General features: G+C 40.1%; 1 protein-coding gene across 9 annotated transcripts in view; it reads left to right on the top strand.

Annotated features, from left to right (window-relative positions):
* Nucleotides 1–26,487, top strand: part of PLPP4 (phospholipid phosphatase 4) — a 132,554-nt gene that overhangs the window by 18,209 nt on the left and 87,858 nt on the right. For 4 of the 9 annotated variants that reach the window (XR_007245323.1, XR_007245322.1, XR_007245321.1 and 1 more), the window contains exon 2: nt 21,654–21,762. The exons of 1 other annotated variant lie outside the window; for it this stretch is intronic. Coding sequence is in view for 3 of the 8 variants with exons in the window: in XM_048506558.1 (XP_048362515.1) it covers nt 21,654–21,762 (109 nt within the window). In the remaining 5 variants the exon portion in view is untranslated. Of the gene's footprint in view, nt 1–5,860; nt 5,957–7,682; nt 7,727–21,653; nt 21,763–26,487 lie in introns of those variants that run through there. 4 more of the 9 variants (XM_048506560.1, XM_048506559.1, XM_048506563.1 and 1 more) reach the window with 4 other exon arrangements.

Genomic DNA, 26,487 nt, shown 5'->3' with positions numbered 1-26,487 from the left:
TAGTACATTGGAAGTTTTCCAAACCTTCAAAGGAACTTTAGCTCTTCATAGTTGAAAACAGTTGTTTCTACAACAGCATCCATTATATAAGGCAAATTCACAGTACAGTCATAAGCAGTCACACTTAAGGTTCCCATATACTTGCTTATAGCAGGATACCTCCAGGTAATTGTGTCCCTTGTCCACTGATGATGAGTGGGTAGAAAACTGAGTGGGGGTGTGGAAGAAAAATTAAAAAGAAAAATAATGCTGTGTCTACTTATAGGAAGTTCATATCATAGAGTTCCTGATGATTTCTTAAGCTACCTGGAAGTGACAAAGGGTGGTTTTAGGAATTGCTGGAGATCCTTTGTCACTTTCTGGTAGCTCAAGGAGTCGCCACAAATGCAATGGTCAGAACTTTCTGTTTTACCTGAGGCCTTATTTTTCTTTCCAGTTTTTCTCTCAAGAAGCCGTCCCCTTCTACAGCTCTCCTTCCAGTTGCCAAGAGTTCCCTACTATTGTCTGGCAGCCCTAGTCACACCCTTCTAATTCCATTGGAATCAGTGGGCTTAGGAAAGTTAGCTCTGCTTAGGATCATACTGTACTTGTTTTTATGTGATTCTAAATATGCTCAGTCCCTTTTCTCTATTACTATTACAAGAAGAATAATTATAACAGGCCTTTCCTTTAAAAAATGGTTTGATGTTTTTGTTCCTTTTTCTTCATTGAGTGAAATATTTCTCAGATCACTTAGTCCACATGAATTCTATGGCATTATAGTTAAAATTATGATAATTGGGAATTCCTCAGATTCTGCCTGTGCAGAATCAGTCATCAGGCAACCCCATAAGGTTTTCAAGGCAAGGGATGTTTGGAGGTAGTTTGCCATTGCCTGCCTCTGTGTCAGGACCTTGGCATTCCTTTGAGGTCTCCCATCCAAATAGTAACCAGGGACAGGGCTGAGAGGATGTCATTGGCCCAAGGTCACTCAGCAAGTTTTCATGGCCTGAGGATCTGAACTTGGCTTTCCCAGGTCCTAGTCTGACACCTTAACTACTAGAAATCTGCAACTACTCATCTGCCTTTAGGAAATGTGTAATAACTTACAGTATGAAAAAACTCCAGAGCTTCAGGGAATTAAAAAAAATTACACCACATAATGCAGATTAACTTTTGCAATAATCAGCACTTGCAGTGAGTACTCTTGCTAGAATGTGGTAAATATCGTACAGACCATTGTGCTGCAGTAATAATTTGCCTCCTGGGCTGTCTTATCCACATGGGAAAATTCAGGAAGTGAGTAATTACAGTAGCACAACAGCAGCAGCATATCTAATGATGTGTGGTTTTGGTCTTATCAGTTTGAACATCATTGTGAACTGTGCTTAGTGCTAGACAGGAAACAGAAAAGAAGCGGTGCTGAACAACATGGAAGTCATGAGTCCAAGTCTTCTCCAAATGAGCAGGAGAATGTAGATTCAGTGGCTGCCCTGTACTGCAGTTTTTCCTTAGCTACTATATCTACACTTATTGCTTCTAAGACTTGTAAAAAATTGCCCAAGACAGGCAAGTGAATGTCCAAGTGCAAGACTTTGTGGTCCTGTAGAAGAAAACATATATGTTTGTATTATCCTTCCTTTGCCAAGTTCTGTGGAAAGTCCCTTCAACCCTGTCCCAATGCTATTTACATGCTTTTCTGGTCCAATTTGATCTTGCCAGTAAGCACTGTTCTGAACTGATATTTCCCTCCCCTATTATGTGCAGGGCCATGTTTAAAGGTGAAACTGTTTCTCAGTTCCTCTAACTGCTACAAGCTGTGTTTTGTGCAAGGAAAATGGGTGGTAGCAGCTGATGTGTGGTGCTTACCATGTAGAAGATAGCTTACAGCATAAGGCAAGTCTGGAAGATTAAGTGTAAAAGCACCCCCTTCATTGTTTGTGGGTTATCTAAAGTGGGTCTGAAAATTAAAATGAAGATAAAAACTAGTAGATAAGTATGTCAACAGTCTGAGGCTTGCAAAAATCCTTATTGATATTTTTCAGTCTCTGTGTGTCTGGTGGTGTCCCATATGCTCCTCTGATTGCAGCCTGCCATCTGGACTCTCTGCTGTAGTGGAGGCAGATGATAGTTGGAGAATTGAAAATAGTATGCTTAGAGACATTGGTACTTGTGGTCTATGTTCTTATTATACATTCTTTATATGCACTGCAGGTTTTTCTATTTTTCCCCAGAATCCTACCAACACTGTGTTTGGGTAATAAGCTGTTTATGTATAGATTTCCTGGGAAACCATGCATCTGTTGGACCACTTCCTATTCTCCTAACCCATTTTTTTGCACCAGGTTTAGCACATGTCCTCTGCAGCTCTTGTGATGTGAACTGCAGAAAACATACCCATGTGCTAGTATTTTATAGCCCAAATGCATTCTTAAGAAACTGGGAACTCTACTTTTTATTTCAAAAGTAGGAGTTGTGTCTATTAAGTTGCCAGCACCAGGTTGGGAAATACCTCGTGGTTTGTGGGGTGGGGTTTGGGATATAATAACAGAGAGTCTACCTTCCAAGTGACCATTTTCTCCAGATTTCTAAATCTCTGTTGTCTGGGGATTAGTTGTACTAGTGTGAGATCTCCAGACACCATTGGAGCCTGGCAACCATAATGTCTATCTTCTGGCATTGTATCTCAGTTTGCTCTGGGTTTGTGCATGACTCAAGACTTTGGACTTTTATAGTCTTTCTTGGCATACATTATGTTTGTTGCCCTTACATAACTCATCATGTGGGCTTTGTTTCCCCCTGGAATAGGATGGATGATTTAAGCTGTGCTAAATGAATGACTTTGTTTGTTCAGCAGTGAACAAAAGAAAATAAGAACAAACCTGCTGGATCAGACCAGAGTCCATCTAGTCCAGCACTCTGCTACTCGCAGTGACCCACCAGGTGCCTTTGGGAGCTCACATGCAGGATGTGAAAGCAGTGGCCTGCTGCTGCTGCTGCTCCCGAGCACCTGTGCTAGTGATGGGAAAACTCTCTTTGGTTTTACTTGAATAGGCTTGCTGATTGCAGGGTTTCTGTGTAACTGCTCAGATAAAAAACTCATCCGGTTTCCAAGAATATACCCATCCCTACAACAATGATGTTGCATGTATGTTGACAGAAAAATATCAGTGTACAATATTGCATTAATGCATGGGAGTTGTAATTTCTGTACCCTTTCCAACAAAAATAACTAAGTAGAATTGTAACTTCATATGCTAGACCATCCTTGTTTAGAATGCTCCACTTGGGTCCTAGTGCCTACCTAGTTTTTAGATAGGCATTAGGACCTGAGTGAAGCATTCTAAAACAAAGACAGTCCAGCATGTGGCAAATGAAGTTACAATTCTACTTAGTTCTTTTTGTTGGAAAGAGTATAGTATCAACCATGGCAGGTTTTAAAAAATGGTTTTATGATTTAAAATTATCTTGTAAGCCATCTGTATTTTAACACAGAAAATGCAGAAATATTTAAATTAAGTGGAGCTGTTTGGAAACATAATCTGTCACAATGTCCATAGAAACATGACTAGAGACAAGAGAGAACGTTAGATCTGGATGGGAGACGATAGTAACAGATAACATCTGCAAGAACCAGCTAGCTGACCGAAATGGAGAAAATATCAAATGAAGTTCTGCTTGCTTGAGTGGACTGCTTCAGATGCCTACAAAGCAGGAAGCTTTGTATTGTGCCACTGGAGGCAAACTTTAAGTGGCAGCTTTGTTCAATCCATAATACAGCTTTTTGTGATGAACTGGACAGTTTTGTACTTTGAACCAGGTCAATATAAACTACAGTGCTGCTGCTACTACACAAATATTCAAGAAATATAATATTTCTTAAAGGCAAAATTATCATTAGCTGCTGGCAGATTTTGGACAGTTTCTTCCTGGCACTGAATTTCCAGGGTGCCTTGCTAACTGAATGATTGAATGTACAGCTAACTCCTGCAGTATGAGTTTGCAGAACTGAGTCTGTTCATATCCTGCTCTTTCAAGTCTGAAGCAGTACCACCCTGAGACATGTCTTTCATTTCTGTAAGATCCAGAACTTCATTTTCTTCTGTGGCAGTAGGGATGCCAGCCTCCAGGTAGGACCTGGGAATCCCCTGGAATTGCAGCTCATCCCTCTTAGATCAGTCACAAGGTCCCAGGGTATGGTAAGAAGGCACACAATACAGTTGCCTTGCTGAAGCTGAGTTTGAGAAAGTAGGGTGTGTACCTGGATGGGAGATTCCTTGGCAGGAGGTGTGGGGAGACTATGTGAGCCTCATTGAGTTCCATGAAAGAAACAGGATCTAAATGCAACCAAGTTTCTGTAGTTCAGATAATCTCTACCACCCGAGAGATAAATAGACAGTGGACTACATTCACTATTTACTTCACTATCTACTACATTTAACATGGCAGAGTGTTACAAAACCATTAAAATGATTCATTTCCTTTGCATGCCTACAGGCCACTTGGACTTTCTAAACCCTCAACATACTCAATGTGCTTTGACTGTTTTTGGTATGAAATTCATAACTGGTATTCTTCATCATTAGAGTGTACATACCATAACCAGGTTAATTAGGGTATCAAGATAATAAGATGTAATAAATAATGAAAAGCAAAAGAGGAACTTAATGGATATAAACATTTTTATTTGATTATTTTCCAAAGGCTTTTCATTTGATGTGCTACATTGTGATGAGAATTAGAGCTCACAGTTTTATAACTGCATCTTATTTTTACCGACCCCCCCAAAATGAAAGAATCTTTAACAATTTTTATTATTGAGGAAGTGTTCAGCCAAAGTTTCCCTGGATAAATTTCTATTGTAAGTTATTTATTATTTCTTCTTGCTTCAGAGTATCTGCTGGACATAATCACAAACTTCTCAAGTTGAAACAGTTCAGTCAAACCTCACAAAGAAACAACATTGGTTACATTTATGTAAACATTCCGAGGTCACTGCTGCTTATGCAGCCTAAATACCTGAGAGAGTGTATATGTATATGTAACAAATTAAAGTTTTATTGCAAATAGGGTTTTAATAAACCACGCTCAAGAGTGAAAATGCCTGAGTCTAAGGCTGTTTTTATTTTTTTTCCTGAAAGCTCTTTTTAATGCATGTCAACAAATTGGCCATGCCAATGCAATTTTAGAAGCTCTTGTCCGGCATTTGGCTCTATATGGTCCGGCTGCTGCATCCTAAAACTCCTTGCATACCTTCTTGCTTCATTGATTTTGGCTCATTTGCAGAGGTGTGCATTCAGTTCCCTCCATCCTAAAAGATGTCTAAGCCATCACATTTATGATGCATGAAAGCACTTTCCATTTAATAATCATGAGATGAATGCATGATTAAATGTGGGAAAATACGGATGACTTCCTGCAGTTGATCTGTGCCCGTCAAAACCAGGGGTTCCATGTATTCACTTGCTTATTCAGCCATTTGCCTGTCCATTTTTCCTTGTGATGTACGGAGTACTTATTCAGCAGTTGTGGCTGCCTCTCTTGGCCTTTTAAAATTGGGAAAGGCAGCTGTGATAGCCCATGATAGTTTCCAGGGTGGAGCAAAATTTGTTTCTATTTGTGCAGTCATGCGAGACTGTATTTTCAATGGTTTGATAACCCTGCTGTCAGAGAGAGGCAGCATCGATTGCACTCCAGGACTGGGAAACCACTGTGGGGCAGAGGGTCCCACAAGTGTGCAGCACTTAAAGAGAACTCTGCACTGAGAATTTCCTGATTGTAACTGTAGGATTTTTAATTGAAGAAGTAAATTTCTTCCAAGGGTTAAATACCTGTGGTGGACCATGGACATACAGTCACATGGAAGGATGTTCATTGGTGTCATCAGTTTACTGGCCTAAAAGCCTGAGTACTAAAATTATTGTGATATATGTCAATGCTACATGATGTCAGAACCCATGTGATCATAGTCACTTTGGTAAGTTACCACGTGGAAAATGGTTGCATTCATTTTTTGCAGGTTGAGAAGGCAGGATGATGATAGTGATAGTCTTTTTTATTTTTAGGACTCTTGTATTTGCTGGTGCTGCAGTAATAATACAGTCACCAGCATTCCTCCATTGTATGTGTGGGTCCCAATTCCATTTGCAACATCTTGTATTACTGCTCCAAATGTCATTTTATTCCTTTGCATGGGCTTAGTTTAGCACTTACATGCTGACGCACCAGTATCAGGCACTTTTGGGGCATGCTCATGTTTTGAACTTGATTCAGTTTCTCAGTTCTTCCTTCTGATTAGATTCCCTGTTTCTTGATCCTTTTATTGCTAGCTTTCTCATCTAGACTCTACCTCCTACTGATATCTACATTACTTGTTTCCAGTAGCCGTCATTGCTCAGTGTGTTTGTGTGTATGTTAAAAGCTATCTGTAATTATAGGGTTTGCTAAAAATAAAAAGAAGGTGGCAGGTTTTTCATTTCCAAAATGATTTTTGAATGATCTCTGCACAGTGTTTTTTTTGGTGAACATTAGAATGTCCTTTGTTCCTGAGGTCAGTTAGAGGCAATAAAGTGTTTTGTTAGATTTAAAGGCTGTTAACACTGACAGTAAATAAGAGTAAACAGTGAGAGTAAATAATATGCAATATTTGGTTCAGAAAGCTATTATGCATCATTCCCCAATGTACAACAAATGACACAATGTGATTTGTACATGCGTATCATTTGCTAATCTTTTTCTGCTCAAGTGGAAATTATATAGAGGTAGGCCGTTTTCTGCTGATTGAAGATACTTCCACCAACAAAAAAGGGTTCCTGTTTCAGGGATTTCTCTTTTACACTGCAGACCTGTACTTGGTGCCCCCTTCTGTTTCCAGGGTCTGTGACTCCAGTAGTAGGTCTGTGCTAAACTGGATCCACTTCATGAGTTGCACACTTTTATCGTGCATGACAAGAAGTGCATCTATCAGTGTTAAATATTTGGTCATACCTTATAGAAAAGGGTAATTATTGATGTGTCTGATATTGTTTAGATTCTTGCTTCCTCTTTGGCTTTGAATATTTTCTTTACAAGCCAGCAGTGCAATATGTTTGGCAAGTTGTGACAAATGGCTTCAGTATAGGATCCCAAGTGAGATTGCTGTAAGAGACTTGGCCAGTAAAACAGATGGCAATCTAACCAATACAGGTATTGGAGTTGATCTGTGATGGCTATGATCCCAGAAAAACCCTCGCAAAGAGAGTGAAGCACTTATAGTAAATTCATATACCAACAATGGGGATTTTTTTGGGGGGTGATGGTGGTGGGGTCTAAGGAGAATGGAGGATATCATTAACCATTTGTTAGTAGATAATAATTGAATAACTCTGTTGTTTAGACTGGCTGTAAACACTGAAGTGCTTTTATGTACTTGCAGAAGTCTTGTGTATTGCATATCTAGGATGTGACTGAAACAATCCAGAATGTTAAAATTGGGATTTTCCTACACCATTTCAGCACTTATTTGTACAGGACATATTTCTACATCTTCAAGTGCTTCTTATTTAGCAAGAGTGACATAGGAATGTGTTTCATGTCTCATGTACTTTTTGTTCTTCTGCTGCTTATCTTTTCCCTGTCATATCCTTTCAATAGGTGAAGGATAGTAGAAGATTCACAGAGATAAACATAGTCTTAATGCAGATAGAGGCTCTCAAGTCTTGGGAACTTGATCACCTGGCAGCAATGAATAGAGCAGAATACTAGGAATGTAAGCTAACTTGCTAGTTTCTCTCTTTGCTTTTAATGCTTGGCCAGAAGATTCCTGCTGCCAAAGTGAGAATGTGTTTTAATTTTTGCAGATCAGCTTGCAACTAATTTTAATTTTAGTCAAAACAACCTTCCAGAATGGGCCTTCTCAAATTTAGGAGACAAACAGAAAGCTTGGAGGATTATAGTCTCCCTGTTACAAAGCAGCTAAAAATTGGAGATTTTTATTCTACGCAGGTGCCGATGTCAAATAAATTTGCTGTGCTGTGTGACAATGACAATACAAGCATGGACCACCATCACTCTCACAAACTATCTACCCTTATCTGTTGTGGAGGGCGATTTTGATGCTAACACAAATGAAATATTTGATTTGATCTTCTCAATGGCTAAAGAAATAGAACTCCTCTGTGAAAGAGCAGTCTTGCCGTGCTCTAGAGTTGATGCTCTGACTCAAATGGTCCTGGACCTGTGGAAAGGAGGAACTGAGTTAAAGAGAGAATGTGCATCAAAAGTTTCCTCTCAACAACACAAATGCTATGCCTCTGAATTGGCAGACAATGCCTTATCCCTAGGAACCAACAAGTTTTCCAAACCATCTCCCTTTCCCTCATTTAGAGTTAACAACCTGAGCAACTCTCTCCAGTTGATGTTTATTCCAACTAAACAGTTTCTAGGTAAAAGGGGAGATAACATTGCTTGGAACCACAAGTGTGTTGAGAATAGCACCTTGGAATATTATTGAAAGCACCTTGTTTGTAGATCAATCTGTCATCAAAGTTCTCAACCATTCCAATCAGACCTAGAAGGTTTTACTTTCTTTTAATGGTCCAAAAATTCCCTCCTTCCTACTGCAAAACAAAAATTACTTAGCTTTAAGAGGGATTTTTTCAAAATGGGTTTTTAAGAATTATCTTGTCTTCTAATCTCAAAAAGAGCAATGTAATCTATGATAACTGCTGATATGATACCTGTGAAGTCTGGTCATGATGGACTTTTGAAAGCAGTAGCCAACTGGACTTAATACAATGGACTGGTTCCAACACAGATTTTACTACTTCTTTGGACCCAATTAGGTCCTCTGGGAATTGAATAAATTTCAGTAAAGGGATTCTTCAATCTTTAGCAGTAAAGAACTAGCAAGCAACACAGCTTGAGACAAATTCTATGGGACCATGCTGGACTGCATTTTCATTGAATCAAGCTGATGCTCCACCTTCCCTAGCTTGGCCATCCCCTACTGTTTTAAATGAATCTTCCTCCTGTTCTATCAAATGGCCAAGCAAATTCCCATAGTCACTGTACTCAGCAAACTTCTGTAATGCCAAACAAGGCATTGTGGATCGGAGATACATGGAAACAGATATTAGTTGTATGAACTGACACTTCTGAGTGGGAGCAGTCACCACCATTTGTATAAGCACAATGACTGGGTAACCCAGCTCTGTTTCTTTGAAAGACCCCCATGTGCTGTCCATGACCTCTCCACTAAAGTAGCCAGGAAGTTGCCACCCAAAAATAAAGGGAAAAAACCCATGCCAGCTACAGTATTTTCATAATAGCAGGGGACTTATTTTATTGTACACTTTTGGCTAATGTATTATGACTGTCCTGAAAGACAGAATCCCTCCTTTGGGTAATCTTCTGCTCATATGAAATCAGCTTATTTTAGTAATACAACTGGTCAGCACTGTTTGACTAAATGTAATGGAATCCTTTCAACTTTCTTGTGGCAGACAGCAGGGGATGGCTTGATAAACTGCAGGCATCTCTACTTATCTTGTCTTGCCAGTGCCCCCAACAATCATACATGGCCTCATTGGTTAGCTTTTCCTCAAAACTGCAATCACAGATTTAATAACTGGCATTTACTTGCAAAGTGTACAAAGGCTGATCTTTTTTTAAAAAAAGAGGTTTTTAATATGTATCAAAGAGTCTTTGTTCAGCGCATGGCATTGATTTAGAGGGGTCCTAGGAATAATATATTTAAGGTAACTGCATTCAAAGCACCCTAACTTAAAACAAGGCATGATAAGTCATATACTTCTGATTTTATCAGAGAACAGTTTTCATTATAAGTCAGAGGGACATCTGGCCTCACACACTTTGCAGATTCAATGTTCTGAGTTCATGCTGGTTCTTCATTATCCTGGCTCTTTCGTCACTTATGACAAGAGGAAAAGGATTTCTGGAATTTGCAGCAGGTGTGAAGAAATGGGGGTCAACTGAAGGGAAAACCGGTATTTTTCTTCACAGAACTGGGAACATCATGTATTATGGGACAACAAATGAAGCCCCCTTTCTCTCTACTGATGATTTCCCCCTACTCCCCTGCCCCCAGATGGCTGCTGTGTCTCTCCCATTCCATTCACAGGATGGGGTTCCATGGGGTTTGTGCAATTCCCCAGTTGTCCAGATACTTGCCCTTGCTATTTTTGCAAAATCCATATAGAAGTAAAATAGAAGTTCACTTTTTTGTTCTTCAAAAGAAACATGTCTTTTAAACCTGCCTCAGCAATTATCTGTTGATGGTTTGTTTTCTTCAAAGCTCTGTTTTTAAGGTATTGCATGTAGCCCTTTGTGACACTTTTCTAAAAAAATTAATTCAGAATTGAGTGATCAACACTGAATCATTATCAACACTGAAGAATGTCAGGAAAGGCTTCTGATTTTGAATTTAAAAGCAAGAAAGTATTATATCTACAACTGCAATTAGTGTAAATTCTTCTAGTAGCCTTTAAACTCTTTTGTACTGGAGTCAGAATCCTTTGGATTCACAGACACCCCTGAATCACTTACAAGTCTTACCTGATCCTGTTCACTCAGAGGTAAATCTCAGTGGGTTCAGTGGGGGTTACTGCCTCACTAGTGTTTATGGAACTGAATTCGGTACCTGAATACAATCTGGGACCTGAATAAAATCTGCAGGCTTAGATCAGTTTCTTAGAGGTGATGTTTTTAAAAGTCTCTCAATGCCTATAGAAAAAAAGTTGCTTTAGGTGCCAAGGTCCTCAAAGTTTGTATTTAAAGCATTCTTCCTTCCTTCCTTCCTTCCTTCCTTCCTTCCTTCCTTCCTTCCTTCCTTCCTTCCTTCCTTCCTTCCTTCCTTCCTTCCTTCCTTCCTTCCTTCCTTCCTTCCTTCCTTCCTTCCTTCCTTCCTTCCTTCCTTCCTTCCTTCCTTCCTTCCTTTCTATCTGTTGTTCTCCACCTGATTTTTTCTCAGTTAGGTTTATCATTATAACTGCTGAAATTAGGAAGCATCTAGACAACCTAGTTCAGTGCTCTTCATAAAGCCAAACAGAAGAGATTCAACAAGTTATATACTTTCTTCATGTTGTGTTCATTTGAGCCCTTTTAGGATAGGGTGGTATATGAAACTAAATAATAAATAAATAAATAAAATTTTGGAAGAATCTTCCCATGTCACCAATTAAGCTAGAGGCTACTGTGCCCACCAATTAAACTAGAGGCTACAGTGGGATCATGGGATGAGCAATTGATTGTGGTTTACATTCTAGGTCAGTGGTCTGCAACCTGCGGCTCTCCAGATATTCATGGACTACAAATCCCATCAGCCCCTGCCAGTATGGCCAATTGGATAAATAACATATTCAGATAAACCCGAATATTCTTTCTGCAGTTGTCATATACATAAAAAGTGTTCCAAAACAATTTTGCCTGTTACATGTCTACCACATATGAAAAAACACACCATCCTGTTGACATTTCCAACATTTGTTTGATATTCCCTTATACATTTTAGACAATTTTTGGTGTTAAATACCATCGATACATCTTATGACAATTTTCTTTCAAGTTATAACAAGATGTAAATTTTAAATCTTTTTTTCACAATCTTTTCCATTGTTCCATTTGTATGCTTCTCCCCACATTTTATCCCATTTTACCATCACTGATTTTACTCCCTCTTCCTCAGTATCCCACTTTAATAACATCTTGTACATTTTAGTAATCAATTTATCATTGTTTTTACATAGGTTACTTTCAAATTCTGTCCTCTGTGTGGCAAAACCTGTATTTTTGTTGTCCACTGAATATTTCTAGTAATTGATAATAATGAAACCAATTTTTAAATATTCATCCAATGATTTAAGCTCCTATTTCTCATGCTGGTATGACAACAATTTTCTGTAAGTCATTTCTCCTCATATTCACTTCACTTCTTGAAAATGCTTCAATGGGGGACAACAACAAGGGAGTTACACTTGCAATAAATCTTTTATATCTCAACCAGAGCAGAACATAGTGATCTGTAAATTCTTTATGAATCTTTGCTTTATTGTACCGCAAGTAACCATGCCACCCAAATCTTCTCTCAAGCCCCTCCAAGTCCAACAGTCTAGTATTCTTCAACATCACCCATTCTCTGATCCACACCAATACAGTTGCATCAAAAGACAGTTTTAGATTTGGCAGAGCTAACATCCCTCTTTCTTTTCATCTTGTAAATTCTTATATTTTATTCTTGGTTTCTTGCCTTGCCAAATAAAATTGCTATCTTTTTACCATTGTGTAAAACATGTTATGGTGTTAATTACTGGCAACACCTGGAAAAGAAATAACATTCTTGGAAGCACATTCATCTTTATCGTAGATACTCTCCCCAACATAGATAAATTCATTCTGTTACATCTCAACAAATCTTTCTTTACTTCATTCCATACTTTTACATAGTTATTTTGAAATAGTAAACAATTTTTATTAGTCAATCACGTTCCTAAATATTTAACTTTTTTAACTACTGTGAATCCCAACAGCTGGGATAATTTGTTTTGTAATTCTTGGAACATACTTTTTGTTAAGATTTATATTTTATTCTTTAACTTGAATTCTGCCAAATCACAAAATTCTTGCATTTTAACCATCTTTCCACATTTTCACTGGATTTTCCAATATCATTACTAGGTCATCTTCAGAGGCTCTCAGTTTATAGCATTGTTTACCCACATTCAAACCTCTTATTTGATCATTACTTCTAATACTTTTGTTTAAGATTTCTAATATAAGAATAAAAACAATGGTGAAAGTGGACATCCTTGTTTTGTTCCTTTAAAAGTATAATAATGATAATGATGATAATGATGATAATCGTCTTCATTGGAACAGTCAAAATTAAGCGAGGAATTTTCCAAGGTGATTCACTATCACCTTTACTGTTTATCATTGCCATGATCTCACTAACAGTAATTTTAAAGAAAACAAAGTTGGGCTATCAAATGGCCAAAGACTCAGAAAAAAATCTCACATTTGCTGTACATGGATGATTTGAAGCTGTATGGGAAATCAGACGCAGAAATCTAGTCACTAGTAAACACAGTCTGAATATTCAGCACAGACATTTCGATGGAGTTTGGCCTGGAAAAGTGCGCTACTGTGGCAATAAAGAGGGGCAAGATCACCGAGAGTGATGGGATTGAAATGCCTGATGGCCAGCTCATCAAGTGCAACCAAGAAGCCACTTATAAATACCTGGGCATTTTGCAGCTGGATAACATCAAGCATGGGCAAGTGAAGACTGTTGTCAACAGAGAATACACACCCAGAGGGTCAAGAAAATTTTGAAATCTAAATTAAACGGCGAGAATACCATCAAGGCCATCAACACCTGGGCCATACCCGTCATCAGGTACGCTGTGGGAATCATCAACTGAACACAGGCTGAGTTGGAAGCATTGGATAGAAAAACTCGGAAACTTATGACAGTGCAACATGCCTTACACCCACGCAGTGATACTGATAGATTATACCTTCCATGGAGATCTGGAGGCAGGGGCTTACTGCAAGTACAGCAAACAGTGGAAGAGGAGAAGCATGCACTGGCTGATTATGTGAAGGAAAGTCAAGAACAGGCATTGATTGAAGTGAACAACAGACATTTGCTGCAAACCCAGAAAACCAAACAAGAATACAGAAAAAATGTGATTAAAATGAGGACTGAAAGCTGGCACAACAAAGCACTGCACAGCCAATTTCTGGAGAAAATCAAAGACAAGGTGGATAACGAAAAGACCTGGCTGTGGTTAACAACTGGAACTCTGAAAAAGGAAACTGAATCCCTGATTTTAGCCGCCCAAGAGCAAGCCATCAAAACAAATTTGATCAAGGCCAAAATCGAAAAATCCTCAGATGATGCAAAATGCAGATTGTGCGAAGAAGCTGATGAAACTGTAGATCATGTCCTCAGCTACTGCAAAAAGATTGCCCAGACTGAGTACAAACAGAGACACAGCTCAGTGGCCAAGATGATCCTCTGGAATTTATGCAAGAATTACAACATAAGAACAGCTAAGGAATGGTGGGAACATTGTCCAGAGAAAGCAATGGAAAATGAGAAGGTCAAGATCTTGTGGGACTTTCGAATTCAAACGGACAAAGTGTTGAAACACAACACACCAAACATCACCGTGGACAAGAAAGTGAGCATCATCGACATAGCAGTTCCCGGTGACAGCAGGGTCATTGTAAAAGAACACGAGAAGGTCACTAGATACCGTGATTTGAAAATCGAGCTTCAGCGTCTATGGCACAAACCAGCTGAGGTCGTCCCAGTGGTAATGGGCATGCTGGGCGCCATCCCAAAAGCACTAGGGCAGCACTTGAAACACCTTCAAATTGACAAAATTAACATCTGTCCAATTCAGAAGGCAGCCCTGCTGGGATCCGCACGAATACTATGCCGATACAGTACAACGTCCTAGGCTTCTGGTGAGGCTTGAATTGTAATGAAGGCCAACAATCAGCGAAAGATCTGGCAGCTGTGAAATCTAAAATAATAATAATAATAATAATAATAATAATAATAATAATAATAATAATAAGTACTTGCAACAACTTAACAACAATAAAATCATTGTCTTCCAAATGCAGAAAGCTGCTTTACTCATCTCTGCAAACATTTTACACCGATACATCACAACTTCCTAAGTTCCAGGGCGGAACTCAAAGCGGATAGAAGGCCAACACCAACCAGTGATCTGGCGGTTGTGATACAATGTGCTTGTTGCTTTTGGTCAATAATAATAATAATAATAATAATAATAATAATAATAATAATAATAATAATAAAAAAAAATAAAATTTTTTGCCCAGGGACAAAAATATGAGTTACGCGGGGGCTCCCCATGGGAGGCCACCCTCCCCACAGTGACTAAACAATGATTTTTTTTACACCAGGTCATTTCAGAGTCACCATCACATTATATGCCCCAACTCACATGCCCCAACTCACAAATCTGAAACACAGCAATGGGCCATGCCACAGCAAAAATAAAAATTTTTGAAAACGTTTTCAAAATGATTTCAAAATGTTTTACTGCTGTGAAAATATTTTATGGTGTTGTATCCAGCATCACTCTCAATGTTATTTAAACTGAGGATCCCAGATTCTTCCTTTAAGGTGGATTTAAAAGGAGAATCTGGGCTCTCAAGTTTAAACAAGTGATGCCGGAATCCACCCCCAAACACCATCATTTTCAATGGTGTTTAAATTAGGGAGCCCAGATTCTCCTTTTAAATCCACCTTAAAGGAAGAAACTGGGGTCCCCAGTTAAAACAACATTGAAAGTGATGATGTTTTAGGATGGATTATCCCCCACCCTGAAACAGCATCACTTTCAATGTTTAAACTGGGGACCTCAGATTCTCCCTTTAAATCCATGCTGAAGGGGGTGGATTTAAAAGGACAATCTGGGGGAATTTTGGGGGTGCCTGCTGTCAGGGTTGCAATTATTAAGATAGCAGCACCAAAATTTAAGAGCATCTTCAGAAGACCCTCCTGATGATAACACCCAGGTTTGGTAAAGTTTGGTTTGGGGAGTCCAAAGTTGTGGACCTTCAAAGGTGTAGCCCTTGTCTCCTATTAGCTCCCATTGGAAACAATGGTGGATGGGGCACTCTTTTTGGGAGTCCATAACTTTGGACCCCCTGAACCAAACTTCACAAAACCTGGCTGATATCATCAGGAGAGTCTCCCAAAATATTCCTGAAATTTTGGTGCTGCTAGCCTAAAAACTGCGCCCCCTGCAGGCCCAAAACAGAAAAACACTAAAAATACAAAAAACCCACAAATGGACCTGCATTTCTTGCACCCCCCACAAGGGGGCACCCAAGGACATTTTGACTCCCCATGTCTCCATTGCAGATATGCCACTGGGAGTAATTGACCTTAGTGGAATAAAATCCTTGAAGGTATCAATATTTCTAAATTTTACCCCAACAAGCTGCCTCAGAAGGATGGAAGGCTATGGTAACCTTCAGCTGGCTACCTGAAAACAACTTCCTTTCAGGAAATCAGGTCATGAGCAGGTCATGTGCCACAGAGCTCGTAATGAGCAATGGGATAATATGGGTATCCCTATCCAGATGAAGAGGGTGAATGTCCTTAGAGAATAGCAGAGGGCTGCACGAATGTACTTGCCCGGTGCTAGCGTGATTGATTACATCTTAATATCCCCCTATCTACACCAGTGTGTTACAACTTTTAGCGTTGGGGACTTATTGCTAAGTGATCATCTTCCACTCAATGTAACTTTTTCATTTGAGGTAAAGACTAATACAGAGGACCCCACCAATCTTAGGCATCAGAAAATAACATGGTCACCTCAGGTGGCAGCTGCTACAGAAACACTACTTAGCTCTTCTACATTTAATAAACTAAAAGAGAATATATTATAGGCTGACACACCAGAATGTGGAATACATCACTTTGAACAACTAGTTTTAAATTTAGCAGGGGAACTTCAAGCCGTCTCCTCGACCAAATCTAAGGCTGTAAATGGTCATAGAGAATGGTTTGATCGTTACTGTATTGAATTTAACAACTTAATACGATCATTATATAGACGTTACCGCAGCACAGGTGAGGAAAAGCTACTCAGCAATATAACCCAACTGAAAAAGAATTTTCAAATTATGGTACAATGGAAACGAAAAAATCAATTTGAACAGCAGTGGGAACAACTATATCAAGCCACTTTAACAAATAACATTAAGCAATTCTGGCAGATCATAAATAGAAGGGCCCAAACTTGCAGTATCCAGTTGCCCCATATTTCACTAGACCGATGGTTCAGTTATTTTTCCAATCTGTTCAATGCTAGCCTAACTGAATATCCTGATTCCACTTCAATACCAGAGGAGCTACCAGATTGGCCTGAGGTTAATCCTCAAGAAGTGAGTAAACTAATCAGTGGTTTGAAAAGCGGTAAGGCCCCAGGTCCTGATGCAATAATACCAGAAATACTTAAATCCTCACCCGAGTGGTGGGCTACAACTCTGGCTTCCTTATTTACCCATGTAAATAACACGGGCCGCATCCCAAAGATGTGGCTGGCGTCTATAGTTGTCCCAATCTACAAAAAGGGTGATATTACTAATCCTTCAAACTATCGTCCTATAAGCCTATTATCTGTAATTGGCAAACTATATGCAAAACTACTCCTTAGGAGAGTGGAAGATTGGGTTAAGCAAGCAGAAGTAATAGGACCGGAGCAAATTGGATTCACTAAAAATAAATCAACACTGGATCATGTAACAGTTTTAACACACTTAGCTAACAAAAGCATAATTCATAATAACCGTAAACTTTTTGCAGCTTTCCTGGATTTAAAAGGGGCATTTGACTCCATATCTAGAGCCCTACTGTGGAGAAAATTGATGGCGTTACATATCGACCCCAGACTACTGTTTCTCATAAAACAGCTATACACTTGCACTAGCTGTAGAATAAGAGCCACAACAAAAGGACCGCTCACAGAAAATATCACCACAACCAGAGGGGTCAAACAAGGCTGTACATTGGCCCCCACTTTGTTCAATATATTCCTTAGTGATCTAGTGCCAACCCTCCAGAAGGCCAATGGGCATGTTCCCAAACTAAGTTCTAAACCGTGCCAGCTACTTTATGCTGAGCGACACCGTTCTTCTTTCCCACACTAAAGTTGGTCTCACTTTCGTCTCTTAAATTGCTGTGCTGAATATTGTAAGAGGAGCGAACTGGTAATTAACTATGAAAAACCACAATAACGGTCTCAGCTACAAGAACCCCCAGTAATACACGGACAATCAATAACAGACCCATAGAACAAGTTAACCAGTTCAAATATTTGGGCATAACTCTTACCAGCAACCTTAATTGGGCAGTACATAGGAAATTAGCACTTGCTGCAGCTAACAACAGTGCCCTAGCAATTCAGCGTTTCTTTTTCACTGTGGGCCACCAGTATATACCATCCGCATTGAAGGTGTTCAATGCTAAATGCGGCTCTCAGCTCCTCTATGGAGCACCAATTTGGATCGGAGCTATAAACAAAAATATAAACACAGCCCAGTCCCGTTTTTGCCATAAAATTATGGGCTTACCAAATTGTGCTTCATATGCAGCCCTATGTTTAGAACTCGGGCAAATATCATATACCACAATGGCCTGGCTGAGAACTGTCAGATACTGGCTATGTATCCACTATTTGCAGGATCGCTCCAGTTTGCTACACCTCATGCTTTCCGACTATGCAAATTCTAGGTGGCTGAAACTAGTTGAGGGAAAAATCAACGCTCTTGGCTTTTCATTAGAGTCGTTAGTCCCTCTTTCCCTATCAGAAGCATATAGCTGCTTGAAAACAAAGCTATTAGAACAAGAGTATCGGGATATGATAACGGCTGCGAGGAAAACGTGTTCCCCCCTGACCCTGCTTATTCCAATTGAACAAGGACACATGGCCAACTATTTACATTGGATCACCAACCCTAAATTAAGAAGAGCTTTAACGCTGGCCAGATTCAATCTAATGCCTTCTATGCTGCTCTATGGCAGATATCAACAAATTGAGGCTATGTCCATGCAACATGGGTCAGGTGGAGACACTCGATCATACCCTCTTTCATTGTGTAAGGTTTGCAAAAATCAGAATGTCACAATCTGCACTTGTCCCATTTCTGTATAATAATCTAACCGATGCTCTTAAGATACCTATGCTTTTGAACAACATGGATCCCACAGTGTGCGAGAATGTAGCAAAATTTCTGCTAACGATAATAGACGTAAGTCTAGATGAATACCAATCAATGTCTATGTATTATGACCACATATAGCCAGCAGTAATTTTTCTAGCTTCTATCAGTATCCAATGACGTTTAAGTGAGTCAACTTAGCTGAAAGAATGTTTTATAGTTACAGAAGGACCATGTATATATTTTAGTACCAGTGTCTATGACTGTGAGCAATGGTGGGCAGGTTTTGTATGCTTGTTTTGTATGTTTATTTTATGCCAATAAAGGCTTGTTACTTACTTGCCCCCATCTGCTAGTGTAAGGAACAACCACATAGGCTAAGAAAAGCCGGTGTGTTATCCAGCCTGATCCAAAATGTTAGAGTCCTTCATACCTATACATTTCCAACAGCAAAACCAGTATAGCAGACTATTTCTTTGAGAGACAACCTCAGCAAAAGAGAACATGCAGCAGACCATATCAGACTGGAACGAATGACAAAGGGTTAGAGAATTCAAGGGCAAAGAAGGCATGCATAGTGCATAGTACATTCCAATTTGTTTTGAAATTGTCAGATATAGCATAGTTTATCATTTGTTCTTGATTGAGCTACGATTAGAATGACAAAATTAGGTCAGTACTCAAGGTCAAGGTTGAAGACATCCATATCACTGCATGGAATCAGTCATTGATTCATTTGTGGGTAGACATACAATGTGTGTTTTGACAAAGGAAAAGCAATACAAACACAAAGCAGAAGAGTCACACAGCAGAGGTGCTTGGGGAACAAATCACTGTAATAATAGCAACTCCCATCATCCTCCTGTTTTTGCCCACAGTTTGAACTGAATTGTTGTTTCAATGCATTCTTCTGGTGTAGAAATTGTACTCTCTGTAGACTTGTTTAAATGTATCATTTTGACCTTCATGAACAAAGCTGGTGGTTCTTAACAATAGGTCAAAGATATATCCATTCACAGCTTCTAATGTTGAGTCACCATATTATGCATTTTATGTGTGTTAAGAAAAATATGGATTTTCTTTGGGTGATTCTGCACAGGCCAAATAGAACTGGTTCAGGCCCTTTTTAAAAGCATTTGGCGGGGGGAGTTTCCACAGAACTAATCCCCTCCAAATGGTTCTGAACCCTTTTATTTGCGTAAACCCGGGTTAAATGAAAGTTCAAATGTTTCCTGCTTGCCTGTACAAACTACAGCAAACAGGAAGCATTCAATTCCCAACCCCTTCCATCCACCATTATGGTGGATTTCCCAGGGGGGGGCACCATTAGTAGAGTGGATTCTCTAATAGGCAGCTGCTATTTTGTGTCAGTTAGTGGGGGGGATTCCTGGATGGGATTCTCGAGTGGGGGGATTTTTGACTCCATGGTTTGCACAGAAACACAGCATTTCCTGTGCACACCATGCCACTTCCTGCTGCTGGAATCCTAGCATTCCCAGCTGGTCCCTGCATCTGCCATGCAAATGAGGCACAGGCATCTGAAACAGGTAACATGAACCTGTGTTGCCTATGCAGAATCAGCTTTCAACATGTGTATCAGGAAAAACTAACATGTTATGGATGCCATTGGGAAGCTGCGTTGAATTGCTTAAAATGGTTACTATTATTGTGCAGTGGAAGAGTATGTTGTCCACCAACTTTTATCTATGCTACTATAATATGTTCATTTTTGCTGTTGAGAAAAATCCCTCATTTTATACAGTGAGCAATTTGGCAGAAGGAATTGGAGATTTTATACATACTATAATTGGGTTTAGCTTGGATGTGTATTTGTAGTATATGTTGATATGTACCGTACATACTCGCGTATAAGTCGACCCGCATATAAGTCGAGGCACCTAATTTTATCACAAAAAACTGGGAAAACTTATTGACTCGTGTATAAGTCGAGGGTAGAAAATGCAGCAGCTGCTGGTAAATTTCAAAAATAAAAATAGATGCCAATAAAATTACATCAATTGAGGCATCAGTAGGTTAAATGTTTTTGAATATTTATTTCAAAGAAAAACAGTAAACTGGCTCTGTAAGTGGAAAAGAGGGTCAACAAGAACAATATGGTATCAACAATAACTTTAAAAGTACAAAAATCTTAGCTCAACCAGCAACCAAGCTAAAACACAAGAGTTAAAATCCTCCAAAATTGGATTCCTCCTTATCATCTGTATGTCCAAATGGAACCCAACTTAGATTTTAAGAGGGATATTATCAGAAATGGAAAATCTACTATTAGCTTCCATTGTAAACAATGGGGGATGGGGCATCCCCTTTGGGGGTCAATAACTTTGGATCCCCTGACCCAAACTTCACCAAACCTGGCTGGTATCATAAAGAGCCTCTCCTGATGAGACCAGCCAGGTTTGGTGAAGTTTGGTTCAGAGGGTCCAAAGTTATGAGACATAAAAGGAAGCAGCCCCATCTACTAATAGCTCCCATTGAAAACAATGGGGAATGGGGGCACCTCATTTGGGGGTCCATAACTTTGGACCCCCTGAACCAAACTTTACCAAACTTGGCTGGTATCATCAGGAGTGTCTTCCGAGGGTACCCTGAAATTTTGGTGCCACTAGCATAAAAACTGCGCCCCCTGCTGGCCGGCAAAGTAAAAACACAATTTTTTTAATGACCCGCATATAAGTCGAGGGGAGCTTTTTCAGCAATAAAAATGTGCTGAAAAATTCGACATACATGAGTATATACGGTAATTAATTCTGTAGTCTTGAGATGGGAAAAACTGCAAAGTGGAACATAGACACTTTTTTGGAGGGGTTACTCTTGGAGGGAGGGCATTCGCATCCTAATATTTTACTTGTGACAATGGAAGTTCTCCTATGATACGTTTTTTGAGATTTCTTTTTCTTAGTATATGGTAAAACAATTTTCTCTTTATTGCTTTGTTTTAGTTTTACAGAATTTTTGGATCCATTCGAGAGAGTTATTCAGCCAGAAGAGGTCTGGCTCTATAAAAATCCTTTGGTAGAATCTGACAACATACCTACACGCCTCATGTTTGTAAGTACTAGAGATTTCATGATTGTTTGAAAGACTGTATGAGGCTCACATGGCTATATGCTAGCTAATGTGAAGATAGACATAAGTTGTTTGAAGGGGGAAGAATGAATCTTAGCTGTATCTAAAAGCTGCTCTGATCTTACTGAGTTGGCCACGAGTTTGCATGTTGGTATGAATGAAATTCCTCTAAGCCAGGAGTCCCCGATACATAACCTGAGCACCTGACACCTTTTCTTGTGCCCACTGAATATTTTTGGGAAGTGGGTGGGACCAGAAGCTGTTTGTGCGCAGCAGGCCTTGAGACTGTCCTGAAGAGTTCTGATTGGCTCTGCAGATGGGTGAAAAATTGCTTCAGCTGCCACAGAAGCTGCACATGGATCTTCACTTTTGAATGTAAGCTTTTATCTTCCCTTTCCACCTGTTTGGCCTGGGACATGGGGCGGGGGGAGGTAGGAGACAGGAGATCCCACTGCTGTTCAAACCAGCAGACTAGCAATGGTTGAGGGCACTGTGCAGCCCAGCACTAGAAAAAGGCAAATGACCTGAATGGGTGAAGACAGAAAGTCTGCTGAAATTTGCTGGCTGACTCTTTGTCCTCAGCATTGCTGAAGCAGCCCCAGACAAATGTAAGACATTCCTACTCAACCTTGTGGGTGTTATCTTCTTCCTGGACTGCTGCAGCTGCCCGGGGAGCAAAGCAAGATAGCTGGTTTGAATGTGGCGCGAAGGATTGCTTGAAGCCTCCCTAGCCAGCCAGCCACCTTCCATCTCAAGTAGCAGCACCCACCACAAAAGCAGACTGGCTGGCTTGAAGGGAGGCAAAGTCCTCCTCATAGCTAGCCAATTACGTTCTGTACCAAGCATTAGTGCCCACAATGAAAGAACACTGACTGGCAGAAGTGGGGAGTAAATCCCTTCTCTCTAGCACCTGGGAGGAAAGTTTGCTGGCTAGTTTGATGTGGAACCCCTACGAAGTGCTTCTAGGCCGTTTTTGCACAGTCAAAATATCCCAGGGTAGAAGTGGGATCTTACACACCGTGGCTGATTTGTCTCACTTTCTCCTTCTGCACAGCTTCCCGGTTCTTGCACGGAGTCGAGGCAGGACTGGAACCTAATGCCCCAGCTGTTTCCACTCAAGGCCAGGGCTTTTTCCATTTGCACTATGGTCTCTTCCATGATCTCTTCCATGCATGCATGGATGTCCTCTGTTTGCCGTTTTCTGATTGGCTGATTCTCTCCCCATTCCCCAACTCACTTTCTCTACTTTAGTTTTAATTGACTTTGAGCCCAATTACACAGAGAAAACTCCTTCTGTGAAGATAGGAGACATGACTTTGATTGCAGTGGGAAAAAATCACAGAGGGAAAAAAAGTGGAATAAGACAGAAAAAAAGGGGGGAGAGACGAAAAGAGCCGGAGAGTGACGAGTCTCTCAAGCAGCTGTGGATTTTAAGACAGATAAAGGTGAGGATGAAAAGAAGAGGAGAGCAATGATTCTCTCATGCAGCTGTGGATTTTAAGACAGAAAGGGGGGGGGGCAAAAGAAGAGAAGAGCCTGAGTTTCTAAAGCAAATCCAAGCAGTTCCAAAGCCAATGCAAACATTTGTTGCTTCCAGTACCTGTTGATTAGTGGGGCGAGCCGGAGCAGCAAGTTGGGAAAAACAGACTAGTTCTGCCCCAGTTCTGCTCCCGTAGTGTTTGCATGGCAGTGGAGTCACACAGGGGCATTTTAAAAGGACTGCCAATTTGGCAATTTTTGAAAGTTGCGGGCAAAGGAAATATCACAGGGCAACACTGGGGCAGACCCTGTGCAACTTCGGGAGCCACGCGGAATTCCCAGCCGTGCAGGGATATTTTCTGTGCTCACTTTGGAATATTTTGACTGTGCAAAAATGGCCCCAGATAGCTGGCTACTTTCTGTCCCAGGGCAAAAGCACACTGACTGGCTTGAAGGGGGGGGGGATTGGTGAGAGGAAAGTCCATTTTTCCAGTGCCTGGGAAGAAACCTGGCTGGCTATCCTGAATAGGGTGTATGTATGTAAAGTTCTTCTATTCCCTCATCTTCATCACAACAGGACTGAGGGCTTTGTGGCTTTTTATATGTGAGGTGTGTGTGTGTGTGGGGGAAGGGTTAATCACACACTGTTGATATCAGATATTGGAGAAAGAAAAGGGCAGAGTCTAAAGAAGGAGCTCTACCTGCAAATTACATGCAAATTAAGACTATTCTTATTTCACCGAACTTTGTTTATTGAAGGGATTTGGGTTGTTAAAGATTATGTGTGACTTTATTATGGTACTTTATTATTATGGTACTTTAGTATTTTGTTCATGTTTATTTCAAGCATTATATTTTGAGTGTTAGTTATACATATTTTGGTAACTTTTCAGAAAACATTTATGTTCCTATCACAATCTGATCAAACTTTCTGTCTTTACTGAATATGTCACATACACAATGAACTCTGACTAGCCCTTCTACACCAACTGTCATTGTTAAAAGAAGTAGCGCAGGCTGAAAATGTCTCGGTTCATGAGAGATGGCTCATCTAAAGCTAAACAGATGCCCCGAGAAGCATTTTTCCCCTTCTGAATAAGTGTTCTAGATGCCTGAAAAATGAAGTCAGGTACAGCCACATGTGGGTTTTGCAGCTAAATCATGTGTACGTATTTTGTGTCTTTGCAAGGAAATGTTTTAAAACAAAATGTCAATTTTAAACAAAACTTCTATTTGAAATTCTGAACAGCTATTTCAGAGTTATGCATAACCTCACTCTCTGATATTTTGGGTTGGGTCTACTTCCCATTGCAGCAATTTTGTAGTGAGCTCCACCTGTGGAAGCCATTTTATGGTTACACCCACCACCTTCTGTAAGCATTTGAAATGCACCTATAGGCTGAAAAGGGATGGGGACCCCTACTCTGAGCAATCCCAAGTTCTGGTTCATTAGAGTTTTGTCATTATAAATTTCTGAGTAGGTTTTTCAAATCAGTAGGTTTACAAATCTAACAATTGTTCTATTTGAAAGAGTTACAAATAAGGTTGGGTTTCTATAGTCCTCTCTGGCATTTCCTAACATAAGGGTTTTTCCCCCCAAAAAATTATTTATATCGTTCCACCCCTATTTGTGAACTACAGGTCATTTACATAGGATTCCCAGGATGACTGCCATGAGGGCACTGACCAGAACCAGACCTATTTAGCTTGAGCAGTATTGCTTCATCTGTGCCTTTTCCATCCCTTTCCTCCCCAATGCAATATTGGTTTCATTGCTGTCTGTGTATCTAAAGGATTGACTGGAATGTATACAAATACAATACCTTTAATGGCATATAAAAAGTGGTAAAATACAAATTATGTTAAAACCAATTGACTAAAATTTACACAAAGGTTTCACCCTTGATCCAAGTGCCTTTGTTAAAAACCTGGCAACTGATTCAGTAGTGTGGGGATGATGGTCACTAAGCAAGTATGAAACTATTTCCTTGTCTGATCTCACTGAAAATTTCTTCAAGATGGCCTCCAGAAAAAGCAACCGATAGACTGCCAAATCTTTACAATGAAGGAGCACGTGTTCAGTTGTTTCGGGTAGGCCCGACTGGAATGTATAAGAAAAGTTGAAGCAGTTCAACTAAAGATTCTTGAAGCAGTTCAACTATCTTAATATTCTGTTCTTAGTATAGATGGTTGCTATGTGATCTAAACAGGGATTTTTTGTGCCCCCAGTGGTGGGATTAAAACATTTTAACAACAGGTTCCGATGGTGGTGGGATTCAAATAATGACTGTTAAAAAGTATTAAAAATATTTTTAATATCACTTTTTTAAAGTATTAAAAATATGAATACTTAATAAAATATTTTAAGTATTTAAAAAGTGATATTTTAAATTTACCAACAGGTTCTACAGAACCTTCAGAACCCCCTGAATCACACCTCTGTGTGCCCCCCCTATGGGCGGCCGCTGTGATGCTGAAATCCACCCTCAAACAGCATCACTTTCAATGGTGTTTAAACTGGGGAGCCCAGATTCTCCTTTTAAATCCACCTTAAAGGGAGAATCTGGGGTCCCCAGTTAAAACAACATTGAAAGTGATGCTATTTTGGGGTGGATTCTCCCCCACCCTGAAACAGCATCACTTTCAATGTTTAAACTGGGGACCTCAGATTCTCCCTTTAAATCCATGCCGAAGAGGGTGCAGGATTTAAAAGGAGAATCTGGGGAAATTTGGAGGATGCCTGCTGTCAGGGGTGCAATTGTTAAACTAGCAGCACCAAACTTTCAGTGTATTTTTAGGAGACTCACCTGATGATACCACCCAGGTTTGTTAGAGTTATGGACCCTGAAAGGTGTATCTCCCATCTATTAGCTCCCATTGGAAACAATGGTAGATGGGGTCACTCCCTTTGGGAGTCCATAACTTTGGACCCCCTGAACCAAACCTCACCAAACCTGGATGGTATCATCAGGAGAGTCTCCCAACAAATCCCTGGAATTGTGGTGTTGCTAGCCCAAAACTGCACCCCCTGCAGGCCAAAAACCCCAAAACACCCCCAAACCCCCCCCCAAACCCACAAACGGGCGGTGGAGCTTCGGACTTGTAATGGGGGGGGTTGAACCTGGGAACCCCCCCTTACCTGTGTCCTTGTGTAAAATCATGCCACGAAGTGATAGGTGGACCCTTGAGATAATTAATTTGTCTCTCTTGCAGTGTTGTTTCTTAGCT

The sequence above is a fragment of the Sphaerodactylus townsendi genome, linkage group LG08, assembly GCF_021028975.2.
Source record: "Sphaerodactylus townsendi isolate TG3544 linkage group LG08, MPM_Stown_v2.3, whole genome shotgun sequence".
Lineage (NCBI taxonomy): Eukaryota > Metazoa > Chordata > Lepidosauria > Squamata > Sphaerodactylidae > Sphaerodactylus > Sphaerodactylus townsendi.
Note: the sequence above shows the minus strand (reverse complement) of the source record. Positions and strands in the feature narration are given on the sequence as shown.